This window comes from Artemia sp. Qi Xiang Cuo, chromosome 10 (genome assembly GCF_049724085.1).
Source record: "Artemia sp. Qi Xiang Cuo chromosome 10, ASM4972408v1, whole genome shotgun sequence".
Lineage (NCBI taxonomy): Eukaryota > Metazoa > Arthropoda > Branchiopoda > Anostraca > Artemiidae > Artemia > Artemia sp. Qi Xiang Cuo.
Window position 1 is genome coordinate 45,255,274 of NC_142803.1, and position 24,189 is coordinate 45,279,462.

Below are 24,189 nucleotides of genomic sequence, written 5' to 3' on the forward strand. Positions count from 1 at the left end.
AAACTTCTATTTTCAGCTTCAAAGTCTAGTTGATTCTGTCCCTAAAAAAGACATAATCCTTTTCATTGGCGACTTCAAAGCCATCGCTGGAAACAACTAAACAGGACACGAAGATGTAATGAACAAATTTGGCCATGGACAAATGAAGAGAAGAGGAGAACGCCTTATGGAATTCTGCAGAGACAGTGATTTAGTCATTACAAACACACTGTTCAAGCAGAGACATTGTCTGTACTACATCCTGGACCTCACCGGATGGAAAAACTTAATAGACTACATCCTCGTGTCTAGGCGTTGGAAAACGTCCGTCCTAAACACCGGTACGCTAGCTGGTGGCAACTTTGACATCGTCCACTCGCTTGTCATGTCTAGGTTCAAAAGCAGATTTAAGCCAGCATCAAAGGTATCTGAGAAAACCCCCAAATACCGAGTGGATCTCCTGAAAGACTAGAACACACGTATGACTCACATCACGACTCTACCCGAAAAAATTTCGGAGCTCACGTCGAGCTCTCCCCCTATCCTGTTCAAGGAAGATACGGACAACCTGGTGACTAACAGCACAAACATCATAAGTAATGTCGCTCATTCTACAATGGATACCCAAAAAAATAATCGAAAACCTTGGAAAACAGACGAGATCATCTCTCTCTGGGACGAAAAGGGCCAACTCACGAACAAGCAATACAGGAAGAGTAGAGACTAATACAAGCAACTCAAACGGGATGTGGAGAAGGTCATCCGACGTGCTCACCGCACTTTCATTGAAGAAAAATGCGATCAATGTGAATCAGCCCTCAAGAAAGGAGACCCCCACTTCATGTATAAAAGAGCGCGGGAATTAGCTAATAAGAAGGACATCAAGATGTGTTCCCTTCTTGACGAACAAGGAAACGAAATACAATCCACAGATGGAATCCGCTTTCGATGGAAAAACTGTTTTAAAAATAAACTGAACTTAGTCATAAATCCAGACCCAACAATTCTCGACAGCTTCCCCGTAACATCTACAGACCCATATTCGCTCTGAAATAGAAGCAGCTATCAGAGACCTGAAAACAAACAAAGCAGCCCGAACTCCCCCTGGTGCGAAGCGACGATAGTCCCCCTACATACAAAAGGCTCTAAAGCTGACTGCGACAATTCTCGACAGGTTCCCCGTAACCTCTACAGACCAAAGTCTTCCTCATTTTCGCTCTGAAACAGAAGCAGCTATCAAGAGACCTGAAACCAAACAAAGCAGCCTGAACTCCTGAAAATAGACTGTGAACCACTCCTTGACCTTTACCACAACATTGCCACAGCTGCTTGGGAAAAAGGTCACTTCCTTTCACCCTGGTGCGAAGAGACGATAGTCCCCCTACATACAAAAGGCTCTAAAGCTGACTGCGACAATTCTCGACAGCTTTCCCGTAACCTCTACAGACCAAAGTCTTCCCCATTTTCGCTCTGAAACAGAAGCAGCTATCAGAGACCTGAAACCAAACAAAGCAGCCTGAACTCCTGAAAATAGACTGTGAACCACTCCTTGACCTTTACCACAAAATTTCCACAGCTGCTTGGGGAAAAGGTCACTTCTCCTCACCCTGATGCGAAGCGATGATAGTCCCCCTATATAAGAAAGGCTCTAAAGCTGTCTGCTACAACTACCGCCCAATAAGTCTTACTAGCCAAGCCGCAAAAATCCTCACAAGAGTCATGCTCGGGCGTATACGAGCCATTTCTTCAATGGCCATTTCTGAATACCAAGCCGGCTTCTGACCTAATAGATCAACAATTGATCATATATTCTCTGCCCGGCAGATCACGAAAAAGAACAGCGAACTTGGCCGCAACATCTACCACCTTTTCATAGACTTTAAACAAACTTTCGATCTCATATGGAGAGTGTATGGCACAAGTATTCCTTTGTGGCATTGATTCGATCAAATCCCCATCGAAATTAACGCCCTGACGAAGTTCACACGAACCTTAAAAAAAAAAAAAAAAATTAGGCGTTGCAAATAATGTCAATAACCAAAAACTAAAACAGTTTCGGCAATTTAAATTTTCTATTCGATTTATTTAACTATTGAGAAAGTGTTTTTGCAGCACAGCCTTTCCATCTAGAATCACATTAGTGCGCTTTTACGAAAACACACTTTTCTGCCCCCATGCTCACAAAAATTCGATTTATTATGAGAGGAAATCCCTGAACATTTCCGCTTTCTATGTAACCTCATATTTTATGTCCTAAGGCTATCAAATATTTTTGTCAAATATAGTTTGTCAGCTGATACAGATGCCGTCAAATTCTTGACTCGCCAGAGTGATCCAAGGATTAACATTAAGATTTAATATTAAGACATTTGATATATGAAATTTGCAACCCTAACGGCAAGTTCACACACCAATTCAGCAGTCTCTCCCCTGACAAAGCGTCCGAGTACAATAATAGAATATAGGGCACCAAAACAACGTTTCAATGGCTTTTTTTTTAATATTGCGGCACTGGGAATCGAACCCCAGGCCTCGTATTGTCAAGCAGAGTACCGATTCATTATGCTGACACAGTGTAAAATGTGCATAAGGCAACTATGATTCAATTTTGAGTATTACAGCCATATGTTAGCCACCTGAAAAATGAAGCCGTATTTTAAATACTTCTTGCAAATTAAACATGTTATCTTTTCTTTGCTAAGGAGTAAAATAAGAGTGATGACGATTTCAGGCACAAATATCTTGCTCCTAAGTAAGAGCAACCTTGAAACTTACAGCATATCTAATTTTATTCTATTCTGTTTAAAGATACTTCTATTGATCTTTGTACCAACTAATTTTATTATGCAGGGTTGTTTAAAAGAAGGTGGTCACTATGTGAAACAGATATATATGCCTAGGTGCCAGATATGGGTAAATAGGGGAGAAACACCTCTACATCAATTACACTTGGTCGAGTCAGCCAGTCGTACAAAACGCACCAAAATGTCGTGGGGGGGGGGATACAAAGACTACAAAACGCAACAAAGATTTATTTACATGAATTTTTTTTTTACATGTTTACGAGTCGGACAGATTCCAGGACAGATTAGAAAAAGAAATCTTACCTTTGCTCTTGGAGCGTGGACTGAATGTCGGTTATACGAACTAGGGAACGGGACATTTTCAATTCACATGATACTTTTGTACAATGAAGATTACCTAAACTCTGCATTTCGTCGTTTGTCCTCTGAGCCTAAATTATATCATGCGATTAAAATATAAAATTGCAATATTACAACGGTATCGTATTTAAAATATTTAATAATAATCAATAACAAATAGTAATAATTCACCACATTAAAAAAAAAGAAGCAAATTAAGTTACTCTTGTGCCTCGCCAGCTAGATTCCCCGTGATTTTGTAAGAACATTATGTTAACAAATATTGCTAAGAATCAAAACGCTCTTTTTTGCAAAAAAAAATAAAAAAAAAATATATATTTTTTTAAGCCCCTCCTTTCACCAAAAAAAAACATTTATTACTAAGCGCTAAGTTCTTTCACTTGAAGTTTTTAACCTAGGTTCCTTAATGTTATTTTTGCTTGAATATTAAAAAAGCACGTGTCCTCTCCTCTCTCCCCTCACCTTCCCCAATAAAACTTCAGACACTATTCCGCGAAAACTGGGATAATTCACAAACTGCGATTACATTTTCGAATTCAGCGCATTACAAGTAAAATAAACTTTCTTGGACCCAAAAACGGGTTAAAACGCATAATTAGGAACAAAAAGTTCGAATTACTCAAGCCCTATAAAAATAGAAATTACAAAAGCTCGAGTTATAAAGGAACTTGCTCAGCTTATGTTAAGTTCAGCTTGGCTAGAAACACTACGATTTTTTATTTGAGCATCAAACACATACTAAATCCTGGCAAATGACCCTTAATCATACACTTAACATACATAACAATATTGAAATGGCATCTCCTTAAGTAACTCGCTCTAATATCTAGTTAACAGGCTTTGAGATAGTGATGAAACAGCTTACTGAAGTTCATAGTTTACAGTTTAGAGTTCATAGTTAAATAAGCTCCAATATGGTATACGGAGCAGACTTTGAGCATAAGAGTATACGGATATTGGGTATCGGTATTGGGGTATTGAGTTATCGGTACACAGAGCAGACTTTGGGGAGGCTTATTTAGCTTCAGTGGATATCATGTGATTAAGAATGGACCCAAAATTTACCTGTCGTTCTAAGCCTTCTGCTGGCCATCCAGACACATGGCCTAGTAATCCTGGCTTAAAATGATTAGCTAAAGATGGGGTTAACGTTGCAGTCTGGGATATTTGAGGCTGAATTTGCCGCATACTTGGCCCAATAGAAGACAAGCTAGGGGCTGACTGGCTTATCGAATCTGAAACTACACTGGATGCTGCAATGCAAAAATAAATAAACTGAGTGAAGGCTTAAAGACTAATAACTTGAGACACTAACGCCGTTTCCACACAAAAGGACATGTTTTTGAGATAAGCAACATAATTCATACGAAATGTTATACTTTCTGCTGCGTAATTGTATCTTGCTAGGTGCATGACAAATATTGATACACAAAACGGAGCAATAAGAGCAGTGAAAACAAATGAATTAAAAAACAAATATTGGCAACAGTTAGTGCATAATTAATTTATACAACTACTAATACTAACAACTTACTGCAGCACAAAGCCGCCTGGGGCCAACACAGCTACATACGCTCCTCCTCCATTCCAATCTATTCAAAGCATCCGTCATTAAACCTTTCTAGAAAGGTTTAATTACCATTAAATTCTTCCTTACGACATCCTCCCACCCCATTCGGGGACAACATGCTTTTATTTTGGCCCAAGATGGTTGGCCGACCAGAACGATCTTGGGCAATCTGTCCTTCTTCATCCGCAAAACGCGTCCCAATCATCTCAGCCTTTCTCTTATTATAGCCCTAGAAAGCAGAATTCAACCATTTTTGTAAAACTTATTGTTTGAGATACGGTCAGTCCGTCGGATACCCAATACAATCCGTTGGCAATTTCTATGGAAAACATCTAGCAAATCCTCCTCCGTCTTTCGGAGCACCCACACTTTAAACCATACTTAACCAATGTCTTCACTGTAGCTTCCAACATTCAAATCTTAGTTCGCAGACTTATCTTCCTATTCTTCCAAACATTTTTCAATTGTGAAATAACACCCTAGGCCTTGGCTATTCTACTTTTAACATATTCACTGCTCCCACCGTTTTTACAAATGATACTACTAAGGTAAGTGAAATAAAGTAGAGCGTAAACATTTCTTTCGCTTGTCATGTTTAGGTTCAAAAGCAGATTTAAGCCAGCATCAAAGGTATTTGAGAAAACCCCGAAATACCGAGTAGATCTCCTGAAAGACTAGAACACACGTATGACTCACATCACGACTCTACCCGAAAAAAATTTCGGAGCTCACGTCGAGCTCTCCCCCTATCCTGTTCAAGGAAGATACCGACAACCTGGTGACTAACAACACAAACATTAGTAAACCTGAACCTGAACTCGTAAAACCTCTAAAAGTTCATTCGTTTTACTTTTACTTTCATCTAGGATGCTTAAATCCTCAGCATAATACAAGTCCAGGAAAATCTTTTTTCCCCATTTGATTCCCTATTCTCTCATTGCCCTTTCCTGTGCTCCTTAGGCAAAAGTCTATCAAAATGATCCATATAAAGGGGGATTGAACACCACCCTGCTTAACTCCTGATTTAATACGAAACCAGCAGCTTACCTCATTTCCTACCTTAACTGCAGCTGTCTTATTCTCGTACATAGCACTAATCACTTTAATGTATTTGTCTGGTATACCATACAAGGATAAGACCTTCGCTACACCTCCTCTATCAGCTGAATCAATCACTTGCACATATCTATATAACTAAGGACTAAAGAGGTTTGATGACTCACGCAATTCACAATTATTAATCTGAAAGCAAAGAACCAGTCAATATATCCTCTCCGCTTCCTAAAACCAGTCCGTTCTTCTCTTAAAACTTAATCTGCACCATCTCTAAGTCTAAAAAGTACCATCAGATTCTTACAGAGGGGTTTAATTAAAGCTTTCTAAAGATCACTAGGTGCTTCCCCTTTTTCAAAAATCATATTCATAATCATCATCAGTTTATATCTAACTTCATAGCCACCTTATGCTAATAGAAAAAGGGTCCAATCACTTCTGCCTTTCGCTTAGCCTCATATTTTCATTGTTTAATATTGTTGTACAGTTTGCCGTGAGCAGTCTGTAGATTGATTAGAACACTCTTGCGTTCATGACACCCTGACACCCCTTTGACGAACCAGCATGACCCCTGGGTAAGAATAGCAAATAAAATTCAACGAAAGATTCAAGGACACAAAAAAACTATAATTCTAAAGGGTTGGGTAGACATAGCATCCTTCAAACTATTACGGGTCGTTTTTACCAATAATGTTCCACCTAAAACTATATAAATATATTTAAAATAGAAGCAAAACCGACACAGAGAAAATTAAAAACGCAGTTGGATCGAAATCCAAACAAAGCAGTAGAAGGACAACTGCTATTTTTACAGGCATATACAAGCCCTGAAATGGTGTAGCCATAGAGCACTGAAATATATTTTTGTAATTTGTGGAATGTTTTTGTTTACGCAATGTGAATTAATTAGAATCGAATGTTTCATTTTATATTGCCATGGCTCTATGGCTTTAAGAGCAATAAAAGTTGTTATTATTATTATTAAAAGTTATGTTTTATTTGAAAACCCCCGAAAAGCCTTTGCCAGTTATCTTTAAGCCACAATCCTCATTCCGGACCCAAGTTAGCCTAGTCTCGCCGAAGTTTTTTCTCGAGTTCCAGCAGAACTGAAATACGACTCTTACTTTTCTTTCTGACGAATCAGCCGAAAAAAAAACACCTTTTGAGGCACCCCCTATTTTCTAGATACCTTAGACCTAGATGAAATTTTAGGGCTAGATTGAAAAGTACTATGAAGCCAAAAGGTTCGTTTGCAGCCCTGAAGTTTTAAAACTTTTGGGTTCGTAGCATGTTGGTCGAAAATTTTAGTAGGAACATTTCTGTATATGTGTGAACATACCAAGATCCTTGACACTTCGTTTCTGTACAATCCATCTAGAACTCGTTTCCCATTGGCAGTCATATGAGTAATAAGTTTCCTTTGGGACCCTTTTTTAGAAAAACGTAACGCTGTTTAGTTTCATGTGCTGCTCTTATATCATCTCCTTGGATATGGAAATTGTCCTGTAACTGCTCAGCATCATTACGCAAGGGGAATTAGTATTTCAGATTTTACAGTTGTAAGTTCTAACCTCATAAAGGTGAATACTCCACAGTGAGGTAATATCTACAAACTCTCTGGTGAAAGGAAAAATCCCATGGTGTCAGCTTACAATAAAAGGGACCGTATAAATTTTCACAAACACACTGGATACATTTTTAAAACAGAAAAATATATCCGAATTGAAAAGTTACATTTTCCATCATTGAATATTAGAATTCGATAAATGGCTATACGATTGCAATGTCTATCTCCTTCAGAAAAATCTTTCCAATCTTTCCGTGCATTTGACGATTTAAGTCTCCGATTTGTCAGTTTTTGCTTTTAAGTAAAAATGACTTTCTAATAATAAACGGTCCGAAATAACAACACAACAAACTAAGGGATCCTCCCAGAGGCGATTTTAAGGGGCGGACAGAGGAGGCACTTAAACCGGGCGCAGAATTATAGGGGCGCAAAATTTCAAATAAATAATCTAATGGTTATAATCATTATGTAATTGATTTTTTTACTAAAATAAATTAGAGCGCTGTTGGCGGTAAGTATAGGGAAATTGAATCCGAAATTTTCATTTTTCAGTATCTCCATCGCAATTCCTTCAAAATAAAAGTAAGTAACAATAAAAGTAAAATATTGCGATGACTTAGATCCCATTCAGTTGTTCCACGAACTCAAAGAAACGAAAAAAATAATTCAACACCGACACTTTTCCTTGAAGAAACCTATAGATGTGTTAGAATTAATAATACAATACAGATATAAAGGGGCATTGCCAAGGTAAGATTTGCCTATCAAATATTATTAGTAATTGCAGTGTCGGTGGCCAGTAATGAGCGGTCGTTTAGCACATTTAAATTAGTTTTAACATACCTCGCATCAACTATGGGCCAGGAGCGACTAAATGATTTAGTGTTAATGAGCATAGTATGCGAAGAAGTAGAAGCAATCTAGTTTGCCGTTCAAACTAGACACCTGCGTCGAATAGAAGGCTTCCAATGGTATAAAAAGTTGCGCAACACTGAGATCCTGACGACCTTCAAGATGGCAAATCTCTCTACTGAAGCAGAAACCCGTTCCATGAGATGGTACGACCACCTACTCCTCCCCCCACCAAGCACCCCTGCAGTATCACAGACTCGGAAAATGACTGGCGACGTCCTAGAGGGAAACCGCGCACAAGGTGGACTGATGTACTAAACAAACGACTCCTCAGCCGCAAAATCAACCCTAACGAGGCCCCATCACTAGCCCGGGACAGGACCATCTGGGCAAGACTGACGGCACTGTCAACCAGTTCCCTCTACGCTGGCGACCCTGCTGAGCAAGAGCGTTAAGTCAAGAAAGTCAACTGGGACGAGATAATTAATAATTTTGCAGAGGCTAAAGCACGAAAAGTCAAATGTAAAAAATATATTTTTTTTTAATAAATGAAAATTTTGTTAGTAAATGAGTTTTCTTAAAATTTGACTTAAAAATTTTTGGGAGACAGGAGGGAGAAGGGGGGCTAGTCAAGATTTTGCCCCGGGCGCAAGAGGAGCCAGAACCGCCACTGGCTCCTCCGTAGCAGCTTTGTGGACGGTATATATATATAGAACTATTAAGGAAGAAAGGATTTTATGGCGAAACATAATACTATAGTAGTTGCAACAATATAGTGGAACAGAGGAAATAGTTCTTCGTCACCTTTTGAAGTATTTGATGCAAATAAAGAGCTTACCTTTACGATGGTCACTATCGTGGGACTCAGAATGAGTTGGGGTGGGAGGACCATTACTCAAGGCGTCAACATCAGAAGATACCGCACCCTGTGCTGCTAATAAAGCCGCGTGTAACGTTTTCAATGCTTCTTGTTGAGTGAATTCTGTCTGTTCCAGAGATTTTAAGGCTGTCACGCTCAGATCCTTGGTTGACTAAAAAATAAAATTTAAAAAAAATAATAAATCCATGTTTACCTTTATAGTGTTTTGCTTACGTATGTGCAAACCTGACTAACCTTTACGGGCGAACTAAGAGAAATCTCATGGGACTGGAAGGATTTTTCAAATATTCGTTTGAAGGTCATCCTCTAGACGGAGTTAAGAGGGAGAAGGGGGTGATTTTCAACAAAACTTTACTTTAATATCGCTGGACAAAAATACCGTGGTTAGCCGAAAAAACGGATATAATTCCCTTTCTAGGTTTTACAACCAAGGACTATCAATTATTTAGACTTCCACATTAATCAGTAGAAAAATCATCTCTTACTCAGAAATGAACTATAAGTACAAACAAAATAAAGTGAAATGAAACACACAGCATCAAGTCACAGATTTTTTAACTTAATTCCATACGCAGTACCCCAGCTTGCGTTATATCCAATGCAGAGGATTTTGAGTTCGAAAATATTTAGAGATTACTTGCAGTTGAGCAGATAGGGTATATGAAACTGACAAAAGAGGTTACTCAAATCCATATCTGAGAGAAAAAATAGTAGCGCAGACTATTCTGCCCCGCAAGATCTCAAAGATAATCACATAAAAAAACTAAACATAGTTATATCAGCCATATCAATTTTGGTTTTCCTTATTTATTTTGCTTTACACTGGACCAAAGATAAAAGAACCAATTTGGTAAAAAAAAAAAAGGCTAACAGGTATATTTGTGTTCATTCTTTTTTACTAGCCTATGTTCTACATATCAACCTAAAATAAAAGAAGTTCAGATGATAAATATTTAAGTATAGAGAAACCTTTAGATTCTTTTTAGTGGATTTACTAAAATAACAATTTCAAAAATGTCTTGTTTGGCGATGTCACTGTCTTTTGAAATTCTGCAAACCGAATATACAAAGTTTTTTGAGGAACGACTAAACACGACTAAACATGTTTTGCATGATTAAATCAACGTTTTAAAAATCAAAACACGGCACAGAAATAAAAATTAGTTATACATGCTTCATAGTTCAAGGGTAATGACTGTCACAGTATTCGTGATCTTTCTTAGTCCAAATTTGGACCTGGCGACCTTATGACTAATTCAGGATGCTCTAAAGGATACCATTCTTTCGCATTTTTTCTCCCTTTAAAATCATCATTCTTCAAGGTTGCAACAATAGCTACAATCAAGTAAAGAGCGACCCAGGACCCATAGTAACTGGAAATACAAAAACGCTGTTTCAATAGAAATTGTCTAGTACAAAATAATTCAGATTCGATGCCGATCAGGAAAAAAAAGCAATTGTGAAAAAAACAAAAACAATTGTACTTAGTAAAAAGCAATTATGAAAAAATATTTTGAGAATTTTACGGCCAAGATGGCAATGCCATCTGTTTAATTTGTATTCTCTACAAGAAAAATGTTAGCCACCACTGTCCTAAAGTTACTACTAATAACCAATACACTACTACTACTACTACTACTATGACGACTACTACTTGTACAACCGAAGTTAAAGGCATTACAGCGAAACTTTCAGGGAATGTCGAGAGGATAGTGAACAAAATTGAAACACACTATGTGGATGTAGGTTATTGCAAGGCCTTAAAAGCTCTGTCTCAGGAAAAGCTTAGAGCATTAAATTAAAACTTTCAGTGCAAGATAAGGGGTATGTTGAACCAACGAAAAGGTAATATATGTGTGCAAACTCTACTACTTCTACCACTACTACTAACACTGTTATTAAGGCTAAGTGTATTAAGAAGACATTTTCAGATAATGTTAGGAGGTATGTTAAATTGAATTGAAACATGCTATATGTATTCAGGCTGTCAAATGGTCGTATCAGCAGTATATAAAGAACAGCAAAGAGTGTTAGTTTGAAACTTTTAGAGCATGCTGAGGGGTATGTTCAGCTAATAGAAAAACACTATGTGCATATTGCTACAACTACTTCTGCTAGTAGCACTACTACTGCTATTAGTAATAATACTACTAAGGCTTATGGAACTTTCAGGGAGCATTAAGGGGGATGTTCGGCTAAATCAAAATATAATGTAAGTGCACCCAGGTTGTCAAAATAGCATAGATACAACTTTCTGGGACCGGTATTAACTTTTATCTTTCAGGAAAACTTGAGGATGTATAAAAACTAATTAAACAATACCATTGGTGTCCAGATTTTCAAAAGGGTGTGTTATATTGTTGAAATTTTTTTCCCAATGAAAAAGACTATGTAAAAAAAAAAAACAGAGATAAATCTCTAATCTTTTTCCACGAAACCACGAAATAACTTTTTCAAAGAAAAGTACAGGGCTACATTAAACCAAAATGAGCATACATTAAGTCAAATAATTTTCCAAGCATAAAACTAACAAAAAATAGATAAAAGAAACCCAAAACGAACAGAAGCTAAGATGAGTGGGGCTGACGCCCCCCCATGTCTTCTGAAGACCAGAACATAATTTTCGCTACAATAGAAGAGGATAATTTTGGAGCAATTATATGTTTATATTTTTAATAAATATTTAAATATATCAAAATGATCTTCAAGAAGATTACATGAAGAACTTGATATAAAAGAATACTAAAAATTTGAAGTTGAAAAATTGGATGGAAATAAACCTGAAGAGGGTAAGAAGGTATTCTTTGAGACCCCAAAGTAATCCCAGCCGTCTGAGATGACAACTTAGACAATCCACTTGACGCCAGATTATCATGGATTTCCAGCCTTGGTCGTTTTTCAGATGTCTCTGATGTTGGTGTACTGTCACCTGGGGACATTTCCATTTCAACAGTACTATGATCTGAAATAAAAAGAACAATATACAAATTGAAGCGTCTTAATAATTGACAATCAGAAGTATATAATAATAATACAAAAAAGAAGAGGCGAACAAATTAGTCGCTAGAAAACCAAGTATTTAGTCCTATAAAAAGCATGTAATCTGCAACAGAAGGAATTACAAGAATAACCTTGTTTTTATATCTTATTTTTCTATCTGTATTTATAGAGGAAACATCCAACATGGAGACTTTGGGAAGAGATATTTTGAAAAAAAAAAAAAATCAAGACACAGTATTCAATTTCATACTTTGATTTCTAAAATTTTTTGTAGCACAATTTAAAATGTTCCAGGTAATTTTATTGCATAGTTTGGAAGGTAGCTGGCGTTTACTCCCCCAGAAAATAAACCCCGCGGAAAGTACCCCCCCCCCCCCGTGTAAAATAAGGCTTTCCAAATTTGAGAATTTTATTTGAGTTTTATTTCCGTAGGGGGAAGGAATTTTGGTACTTCTGTATTATGCGCCACTCACTCAAGTTTACACTGTGTAAAACTCGATAACAAACCGGTTTCTTCGAACGAGGCATGTGGAAATTTTTTTAACTAACTAACTAACTAAAAAAAAAAAAAAAAAAAAAAAAAAAAAAAAAAAAAAAAAAAAGTATTTAGTAAATGTGATGTTTTATTAAGTGTTTTTTCCAAGTGTTAAGTGTTTTTTTTTTCAATGCCCGCTTTTCCAAGTATTAAGTACTATTATTAGATTAATGTAGCGTTTCATTTAAGTGTTTTATGATGATCACTCTGATCAAAGTTTATGTTATTTGTGCCTTTCATTTATGTTATTTTACTATGTTCATGGCCATATACTTGGCTTTAGAATACACTTCTCTATCTATCTATCTAATATGCAGAATAACTGTACCAAACACAATTTGCATGTAGACCCGCTATATTTTACCCCCCCCCCCCTAATTTGCAAATCTATAGCCCAAACTTATTTATAAAGTAACGAAGGAACGAACAAAAAAACCGGTGTGTTCACGAATTTTACACAGCGTAAACTTGAGTGAGTGGCGCATAATACACGAGTACCAAAATTCCACCCCCGTACGGAAATTAAAAAAATAAATAAAACCCAAATAAAATTCTCAAATTTGGAAAGCCTTATTTTCCACGGGGAGATATTCCGGGGGCGGGAGTATTGTCTGGGGGGGGGGTGGTAAACGCACAATATCTCCAAATATTGCTAATTATTTGCAGTATTTTTCTATCTCTACACCCAAAACCGCAATTAAATTAACTATTGAACTATAGTGCTACAGCTATCAAATAGACATAATCAAATAGACATACAAGACAAACACCTTTTCTTTCTTTTTTTTGAATAGCGGGCCAGAGAATTCAATTTTATCCGTCTTTTCTACTACTAAAACAATTTTAAAGATCAAAACAACTAATGTTTAAAATAGCTAAAAATAAATATTAAATTGTAAGATAATACTAATAGTTGTAAAAATCTTTTAGTGTCAGAAAAGACGAAACTGGCAAATCCTCGCCTACTCGGGCCGCTAAATATTCAGTATCCTTACGTTTTTTTTAACAGTAAGATTCAAAGTGTCTTCAATTAATCGATGGTATACTGCAAGCCTAAGCATTTAGATAGTTGCTAGCTGTATGGGTAGCAAGCCCGGAAAAGATACCTGAATGATTCAGAGACAACGTTGCTCCACAAAGGATGGCTAATGACCTTATACTTATCATCAGAAAAGATGCCTTATACGTGAGATAGAGAAATATCAGACAATATACTTATCATGAGAAATCACAATTAGAGCCTGTACCTTGGCACCCTTACTAAAACCAGGCAGCACTTAATACTAGTAGCTAAAATACTTTAATTTGCTGTCAATATCAAAGAGCAAAAGAAACTGATAAGAAAAAAATCTTTGTCAATGGGTCTCATTAGCACTGATAACTAGTTTGCACTGATAACATGTGATAATGCACTGATTAGCACTGTTATCTGAAACTCATAATGCAGTGTTGCCAAACAGAAAAGGGAAAATTCAAAGCATAGTTAATTTTAACTATTAAAATCTCGATGCAAATTAAAATTCTAAGTATATTTAGATGCAACCTGAAATTTACCGAGAACAGACAAGCTCATTTGTTTACTAACTCCTATACTACATATAACTTATAATAATCATTTAAATTATATATATTATAATCATTTACATACTATATAAAATATAACTATTATTAATATTACAGCTAATAAAAGATCTAAGGCCAAAACGACCTAACATTACAAAACAAAGAAGAAAATTTTTAAAACAAGAACGGGTCTATGGCCAGTAGGAAGAAAAAGGAGAATAATTAAACGAAATTTTAGCAAAATACGAATATCGTAGTTCGTTTTGTTGAAATATAATGTCCCCAGATGACAGTACGCCACTACACCAGCATCAGAGACATCTGAAACACGAAAAAAAAATATCAAAAAGGCACTTACAGCGTGCAGAAGAAAGATTTCGGAACGAAACTAAATGAAAAAAGAGGAAACTCTGCAATCAAAGAAGAATAAAAGGAAAACAACCACACCAATTATGTCATGGAATAGCATTGTATATACTTGGTTTGATCGATTTCTTCATAATCTTCTTTGACTTTAAATTGTCCTCCTTTTTTATGTAGTTTCGTTTTAAACTTTTTCTTCTCCACGCTTAAGACACCTTGTTTGGTAAATCCAAAACGTTCGTGCAATTATTCTCGTTTTTCTTTTATCTAGCCATAGACCCGTTCTTATTTTAAATTATTTTTTTTCTTTGTTTAATATTAAATCTAGGGCTAGGTTAAAGTCTAAAAATATCTTCGTTCTTTGGGTAGAAATATTTAGTGAAGTTTAGACTCAACGCACATTTTCAACCTTTTGCATGCAGACCAACTATCCATATAGCGCAGGTACCCAACTCGTGATTATCACCCGGCCCTTCTCGTATTCCCTCCCTCCAGATTTCTCCAGGTACCCATTCGGAGCTGGGTTGGCTCTGACTGAACTTGCAGAGTCAAACCACTGACCCCCATCTCAAACCTAGTAATCAGCAACATCAGGACTCGATAACCTCCCCCGAAAAACAAATGATCACAAGTCCAGGGTTCCAACCACTCGGTTAGGGCGGCAGAATGTAGAGAAAATGTATTTAAAAAATTAATTTATATTAAATAAAAATAAAAATAACAAAAGAATAAAAAAATGAAGTGAAGCTAATATGGAATATTTTAGCTGATGTGTCTATAATTGTTATATGATTTTTGCTGACTAACTCTAAATAGTGCTGGTTGTTTTGCCTTAGTGACGAAATTGGTGTCCACTCCATACCCTTTCGCCAAGTTGTTTGAGTTTTATATTCTTTGTTGAACATTCATAAGGGATTTATAGAGCTATGGGCGAACGCCTTGACAAAAAAAAGAGAATAAGGCTAAAGGACAAACCGATTATCGATGCTATTGAGCTTATTAATTCAAATTCCTACAAGTATCAAACATAATCAGGATTCCAATTCGTCTGGGATTTTGCAAAAATCCTAGTTTTCAGTAACATAATGTTAACCTTTTTGCTTGCTAATAAAACAGAAATTAATAACCATTTTTCTTCCTTTTTTTTCTTCAGTTGATTTAGGCTTCAAAAAAGAAAAAACTTTTTCATTATGTTTATAACCATTAAATTGAAATTAGCACAACATGAGCTTGTATTAAATCATTAGTTGAACCACATTACATTGGCACTAAAAAAAAAGTCAAGAGCACAGCCCAAACCGGTGGTTTGGGATCTCCGTTTCAACCGGGGATCTCCGTTTCATAGCTCCTGTTCACCTTCTCAAAGATTCCTCCAGACACTCATTTACAGCTGGACCGACTCTGGATGAGCTTACAGAGCCAGGTCTCTTACCCCTACCCCAAAACACATTGGTCCTTAATGAAATTTGGAGGAGGGGGCAATTGCCCCCCAATAATGTGGCTAAAAAATTATCATATATGTCATGTCCCTTGAATATCCAGTTATGGACCCCTCGTCCCTCCCCCCCAATAAATCTGCTGAGATGTGCCCCTGCCGGCAAGTGTCCTTCCTCCAGAATCTCTAAACGAGCCAAATTTACTTTCTGTGACAGTAAGTAACCTTTCAACTAAAACTTCACGTATTTCTAACTTAGCCAATAGATAGTATTTCCCCTGGAATAATAAAAAAAAAAAATAATAGTAATAGCCTACAAGTAAATACAGATCTTTTCTCCAATTATATTATTCTACGTGTATAAAAGAAAAGTGTTCTTATTTTTAACAGGTAGTGCTGTAGTATCATTTTATATGTTTTAAATTACAAGTCAAACAGTTCTTCAAAAAATAAACTAAATTTTTAGGAAATAGTTGCCTACTTGTTCTATACTGATGAGTTTGATAATTCTAATTAAATAAACTTTAGAATGTTTGATTTCTTTCCCTTTCTTTCGTATATAAAGTTATAATTACTAAAGACCGATACAACTCAAAATAAAAGCATGACCAAAAAAGAAAACTAAAGTTATTTCTTAGTGTAAGTTACCTAGTTAATAGCAACAGTTTTTAGATGACGTCATTTTCTGACATTAGCAAACTCAAGAAATCGGATCCAAGGGCTATAAGTTATACATACATGACGTCATTTTCGTGACGTCACATACACGGCTATAAATATCGCTACAACACCACCCGAGTTCCCAGTATCAAAATCATTTTGTTGTAGGATACATCAAACACAATCAAATTAGCTTAGTAAATTATGCAAGCAGAAATGTCAGGACAGTCGAATCAGTTTCTACAAATAATAGGAGCTTCCAATCCCAAGTCTTCTGATATATTGCAAACTGCCATTGATCTATGTATCTTGGGAGACAATGCAGAGGAATTTAAACCCGCTGAATGTGATGATGAAGATTTATTCAGAGGTCAGTTCAAGTGGCAAGTGGAAAGTGACCGAGTGGAAGGTGAAGTTGATGAAGTGGAAAGTGAAGATGAGGATTTAGATGTAAACAGCATGTTTGATCAAGTGGAAGGTGATACGTTTCAAGTGGAAAGTTGTCAGCTCAAGGGGCAAGTGGAAAGTGATCAAATGGAAGATGATGAAGAAGATATATTCAGACATCTAAACAGCATGTTTGATCAAGTGAAAGGCAGTGGAGTTGAAATGAAGTCAACGAAATGTGATGAAGAATCACTAGAATATCTAGCAAACGAGGATGATCTTAATGGCTTGGAAGATAGTGCAGAAGAGTTGAAACCCCCAAAAGATGATAGATATTTGCTAAAAGATCTAATCAGCATCTACGACCTTGGTAACTGCGAAAGCAATGGAGACAAATTGAAGCCACCAAAAGCAGAAAATGGAGATCAATGTGGTGGTGAATTTGATAGTTTGCACAAAAACAAAGATACGATGGCTCAGGGAACATATCGAAAAAGGAAATTGCCATCAAAACACATCGAAGACCAAGTTTACGATTTTTTCTCAAATAATGAAAGCGGACTTCAGCAACTAAATAAAAAAAAGAAGAAGGCTACAGCTCCACAGGAAAAGAGCCGAAAAAGAAAGTCAAATAGCTACCAGAATAATAAAGAAGAGAAACCCTTACTAGACAAAAAATCCATGAGCGCACAACGTTCTAAGATGTCCAGAATCAATAAATCGATTGACAGGAGACTTTTAAAGGAAAATATTAGTACCATTAAACAGGAAATTGCAGCATTAGAAAAAGAGATAATTTATTATAAGCTTCCCTTTTCTAGTCATGTAGTGACGCAGCAGGATGGATCTTTCATAGTTAATAAGGGACACGAAACTCAAACCCAGCTGCAGCAACCCAGTGCAGAGCTTGAATCCTGGTTCCAGTGACGAGATTATGCAAAAAAGTTTGCATAAGAATCTAAACAAGCCGGGAAAGAGAAATGTCCCATTAAGTGATTTTAATTTTAGATCTATTTTTATTCCTATCGCTGGAATAGAAATAAAATAGTTTGTTTATTTTAAACTTTTCTCATTTTTTTTGTTTTTTTTGAGGTCTTAAAGTTGCCCTAGGAGCTACGTATCATTTAATTTAACAAACACTGGATAGTTTACAAAAACATTGGGAGGTTAGGTTATATTTGAAAATGACCCGAGAGCTAGTTTTTACGACAGTTTCCAAGAAATTCCATTTGGCTGTTGGACTAAAGGCCAGAGCGCAATACAAGCTAGGATTAAACCCAATAAAAACTAGGAAAGTAATGTGTTTCAAATAAAAAGGGTTTTTTCCCTTTATATCCCCATTTTCCTTGCCTTTAGTCTGCGACTTCTCTAATCACTGACGTCTTCGCTTGGGGCCGGCGTTTCCCCTGTGGAAAATTTCAACCGAAAAATATCCCCCTCTCCGTGGATAGTTCCCATATACGAAAAATTGAGCATCCACGGAGAAAGTACAAAATAGGTACCTCAAAATGCCAATCAGATGTCCTAAGGGGTAACAAAAGGACCGTATATCAAAAACAGTTCCAGGACAGGGGCTGGTGGGTCTCCAATCACTATCGACTATAAAAAAAAAGCACTAGAACTCTCAATGTCCAATCGAAAGAGCATTCTTCGAAGTTTCTAGGACCGTAAGGGGGAGGCTGGGGATGAGGAAGGGGCAGCCCCTCTTCTATACGAAATAAATTCTGCTCATTTTGAGGTTTAATGCTACTCTTTACTTTCATAATAACAGCGTAGACAAGAAATATTCCCGGAAAACAAAAGAGATTATATATCAATTTCTACATCCACCCCTCCCCCTTTCTTAGAACTAATTCTGTATTCATCCGAAGGTTCAATGAGAGTTAGAATGTTTTCTTATTAAAATGCATACTTTGAGGCATCTGCTCCCCTCCCTAACCACGAAACAATCAGAGAACCCTACCATAGAGGTTTCAAGCCTTCAGCTATAAATATTTGGAATTGTGTATTTTTTGCCAAAGAAAGATCATAAATATGTGCTTTTTTTATATTTCCCCCAGGGATGATAGTTTCGAATCAATGGTCCTTGAAGATCGGGAGAGGGTTCATTGAAACAAAACTAAAAGTTTAACAGCCCTTATAAGTGACCACACCTAATGGAGGGCCCCGCGCTCCTTACCCTGGCCCTTTCCCCCCCACCGAAATCCCCAGTCACTTTGGAGATTCCAATTTGATTAATAATAACAGAAATGCTCAACAAATACATCTCTAGGTATGAAATAACCCCCCCTCAGTCCAGAGGGCAAAGGCTGTAAATATTGCAATTTATCCATTGTTTACAGATAGCATTTGTTATTATTTTAATGCTTTATTTAGCTAAAGTGATTTGCTTCACAACACAGCGATGTTTTATTCGGTAGGTGAATTTTGTTATTGTGTTTGTTTTTTTTTTTTTTTTTTTTTTGGGGGGGGGGGTTAAGAGACAGAAGCGAATCCGTCGTTTAATATTCGGATAAAAAATATTTAGACAGACAAAGATAATCATACCTGAGAAAAAGAAACCCTTAAATTATTCATAAGGAGGGGGGCATCGATTATTTATATACCCCTTCAATTATTTATCAGGAGGAGTGCATTAGATTTTGAAATAACAAAATCTAATTAAAAGGGCATCGTTTCCTGGGATTTCAAGGTGGATTCCTCGAACCAACCTTTTTTAGGGATATCCTACCTGGACACTAGTAGGGGGCATTCTTCATAATGATAAATTATATACCACAGTAGGAAATTTTATCAAGCCTAACATAAATAAAATTAATTAAATGAATCTTAAAATAAATTAAAAAAAAAACAAGTTTTTTTTAACTGACAGGAAGGAGCGACATTAGAACTTAAAGCTAACAGAAATTATTACATATATAATCGCGGCTGTTCCCTCCACACCGCCACACTCTTTACGATAAAGTTTTACTTTTTTACACAACTATACTTTTTGAAAAAATAAAAAATTGCGCGTAAAGAGGGAGGCGTTGACGCGGGGACAGCCCCTTTCATATACTTAATAATTTATTTTTTTTTTAAGTTTTAATGTCGCTCCTAACTTTCAGTTAGAAAAAATATATTTTTTTTTAATATTTAATTTCTGAATATTTTTCAGCTAATAAATATTCGAATTTGGCTCACCGTACATGAAAAATTAAAACTAAACTTGACTATTAATTTTGGAAGATTTTTTCCGTATATGAAGGGTTGCCCCTTCTCAATACCTTGCTCTTTACGTTAAAGCTGTTAGGACTTTTAGGAAAAAGCACTTTTAGGGGTTAGCACTTTTAGTTAAACGGCTCCCGTGTTTCAATAGACACTCTTAAAAATTTGGGACAAACAGTCAAATTTTAGCTCAAAGAGAAAGATATTGGGGGGGGGGGAACCCTTCATATATGTAATAATTTCTGTCCGTTTTTCAAATAATGCCAGTAAATATTGCTCCCCCTATTGTACATAGCCACCTCCCTCGCGGTACCAACGCCTCGGGGTACCTTTCACCCACCGTAACGGGCCCACCCCCCCCCCGTCAAATTCCCTCCAGACACATCCATCCTCGCTGAGAATCTCCCTCCCTGTAAAATTGCTGGCGGAAGATTCGGTCTGAAAATTTTCCTTACCATTATTTCATATGAATAAGACTTTAATCTCTAATCGGTTTCTTCATCACTCTAGAAATGCCCCCTTCGTTGGAAATTATTTGCCAGAAACCAAAACACGCGGAAAAAAACGGAAAAGTTCCATCCTCGCAGAAAATCTCCCTCCCTGTAAAATTGCTTGCGGACGATTCAGTCTGAAAAATTTTCCTTACCGTTATTTCATTTGAATTAATTAAAAAAACTTTTCCACAAAATGAGTTTTTCAAAGAAAATTAAAGAACTCCATTAAACAAAAAATGAGCAAAACTAAAACCAAATAATCTACCAAGAGTGAAACTACCGCAAATCAGCATTGATAAATAAAAGAAACCCGAAACGAACAGAAATTACAATAAATAACCGAATCGAACTCAAAACAAGCAGAAATTAACATGAGTTGGGCACAAAACCCCTATGCCTTCCCAAGGCCAGAACAAAATTTGCACTTTACTGAAAAAATACAAATGAATGTGCATTGTCAGTTTAATATATATATACTGATTTTTAGTAATCAAAATATTAATATTATTTGATTTATTAAATCTATAAAAGTAAAAACATTTATATTTTTTCGGTAAAAGACCTAATTTCCAGAACTTTCAACTACGTTGAACAAAATGGATATCTCAAAATTTTGATTGGATGTGTTTGGGAAAATGGTGGGCGTGACAGGGGCGTTAGTCGCTATCCAATAACTTTCAACTATTAAAAAAGGCACTAGCCCTTTCAATTTCCCATTGAATGAGCCCTTTTGAAGTTTCTACGACAACGCTTTCAATAAACACTTTATATGCCCCCAGGGCATAACTTACAACTCCTACCCTGAGGGCTGTGGAGGGAGGGGTTGTCATCCTTAGAAACCTAATTTCCAAAACTTTTAACTACGTTGAATAAAATGGCTATCTAAAAATTTTGATTGGATGTGTTTTGGGAAAAGGTGGAGAGACGGGGGTTAGTTGCCCTCAAATCACTTTTGAATATTAAAAATGGTACTAGTCCTTTGAATTTCAAATCGAATGAGCCTTTTTCAAGTTTCTACGACAAAGATTCCAATAAAAACCTTATATGCCCCCAGGGCTTAACTTATAATCCTTGCCCTGAGGGTTGTGGGTGAGTGTCCTCCTTAAAAATATGTTTTCTATCTGGAAATCAACTATCCTGAACAAAATGGCTATCTAAAAATTTTTCTTGGATGTGTTAGGGGGAATGATGGGTGTGGGGAGGGGCTAGTTTCCCTCCAATCACTTTCGACTATTAAAGCCTGTTTTGAAGTTTCTACGACAACACCTATAAAAACCTTATATGCCGCCAGGGCATAACTTAAAACCCTTGCCCTGAGGGTTGTGGGGGAGTGTCCTCCTCAAAAACAAAATTTATATGTGGAAATCAACTACGCTGAACAAAATGGCCGTCTCAAAATTTTGATTGGATGTGTTTGGGGGAATGATGGACGTGGGGGAGGGGGCTAGTTGCCCTCCAATCACTTTCGACTATTAAAAAGGGTAGTAGCGCTTTGAATTTCCAATCGAATGAGCCTGTTTTGAAGTTTCTACGGCAACGCCTTCTATAAAAACCTCAGATGCCCCCAGGGCATAACTTAAAACCCTTGCCCTGAGGGTTGTGGGGGAGTTTCCTCCTCAAAAACATATTTTTTATCTGGAAATCAACTATGCTGAACGAAATGTCTATCTAAAAATTTTGATTGGATGTGTTTCAGGGAATGATAGGCATTTGGAGGGGGGGCTAGTTGCCCTCCAATCACTTTTGACTATTAAAAAGGGTACTAACCCTTTGAATTTCCATGAGCCTGTTTTGAAGTTTCTACGACAACACCTTCTATAAAAACCTTATATGCCCCTAGGGTATAACTTAAAACCCTTGCCCTGAGGGTTGCGGGGGAGTGTCCTTCTCGAAAACATATTTTCTATCCGGAAATCAAGTACGCTGAACAAAATGGCTATCTCAAATTTTTTATTGGATATGTTTGGGGGAATGATGGGCGTGGAGGGGGGGGGCTAGGTGCCCTCTAAAAACTTTCAACTATTAAAAATGGCACTAGCTCTTTTAATATCCAATTGAATGACCCTTGTTTGTAGTTACTACGACAGAACGTTTTATAAAAATCTTATATGCCCCCAGGGCACAGCTTAAAACCCTTTCCCCGTCGGAGTAGGGGGAGTTACTTCCTCAAAAATATAGTTTCTATCTGGAAATCAAGTACGCTGAACAAAATGGCTATCTCAAAATTTTGACTGGACGTGTTTGGGGGAATGATGGGCGTGGGAGGGAGCTAGTTGCCCTCCAATCACTTTCAACTATTAAAAAGGGCACTAGCCACTCAATTTCCAATCGAATGAGCCCTTTTCGAAGTTTCTACGACAACTCCTTCGATACGAAGTGCCAGGGTGGAGAAAAACACATTGTGCCCACATCGTTCTTTACTTAGGCAGCACAAGCGCGCTGCCTATGATAAGACTTTAATCTCTAATCAGTTTCTTCATCACGTTAGAAATGCCCCCTTCGGTGGAAATTATTTCCCAGAAATCAAAACACGCGGAAAAAAGACTGGATAATTTCCCCGGATCATCTCCACATGAAAAATTTGGCAAAGAGAATGTAAAACAATTAAAAAAGAGTTTCGCATAGTAGTTCTGTCAAATCTCCCTAGTGTAGCATTTCCACTGGAATATTCACCTCCTAGAAATTTCTCTCCCAAAGGAAGATTCTCCCTACAGAAATCCACCTCAAGCACCACCCCCCCCTAAGAAAATGTCTTTATACTTCCCAATAACAAGCACTATCCATGAACGATGGGCAAATTTCACGATTTACAGGCGTGTCCCCGCGGACTGTAGTCGGCGATCTAACCTCTAAAGAAATAATTATTTGATCTTTTAACTATCAATTTTAAATTATAGGAAGGGAATAGAAAAGAGAAACTAGCGAGAACCCGCCTCTTATTCTTATTTTTGTTTTTGCGTTGCCAAGAATCCCCAAGTTACTGTTTAAACACCGGCAAATCGACAACCTCTTTTTGAATTTCTGAGCACAAAAGCTGGCTGTATGCCAGCCAAGAGGCCCGAGAGCAGACCTTTTCGGCTAGAAATGAATACGCCAAGTCCTAGTCTCTCTATTTCTTCAATCTCTCTATACAATAGGAGCCTCTCTCATTCCTTAGCCGCATTGTGATAGGTCTATCTCGCCATATTAACGCAGTCAGGGAAAAGCTCAAGCTTCCATAGTCGAGTAAGAGCCGGGAGAAAAATATTGTTTACAGCCATCTAGCCTCATTAAAAAGCACACAATTTTCCAAAAAGATGGACTCAAACAAAAATACGACATTTTATTTGGTCATAGGACCATGGTTACAAAAGGTTACTTAAACCTCATTATCAATTTTTTTTGAAAAAAAAAATCCCCCATGACAGAAAACGGACCAGGTGACGTCATTAAAATCTATAACTAAATTATCTTTTATCCGATTAAAGGTTTTATCCGTCA

At 36.9% G+C, this 24,189-nt stretch overlaps 1 protein-coding gene across 2 annotated transcripts in view; it reads right to left on the reverse strand.

Moving 5' to 3' along the window:
- The window catches only part of wcy (WW domain-containing adapter protein with coiled-coil wacky), a 91,317-nt gene that overhangs the window by 12,187 nt on the left and 54,941 nt on the right, over positions 1-24,189 (reverse strand). For both annotated transcript variants that reach the window (XM_089095454.1, XM_089095456.1), the window contains exons 4-7: positions 11,846-12,027; positions 9,024-9,216; positions 4,209-4,396; positions 3,087-3,214 (exon numbers count right to left, since the gene is read on the reverse strand). In XM_089095454.1, the coding sequence (XP_088951580.1) occupies positions 3,087-3,214; positions 4,209-4,396; positions 9,024-9,216; positions 11,846-12,027 (691 nt within the window). The remainder of the gene's footprint in view (positions 1-3,086; positions 3,215-4,208; positions 4,397-9,023; positions 9,217-11,845; positions 12,028-24,189) is intronic.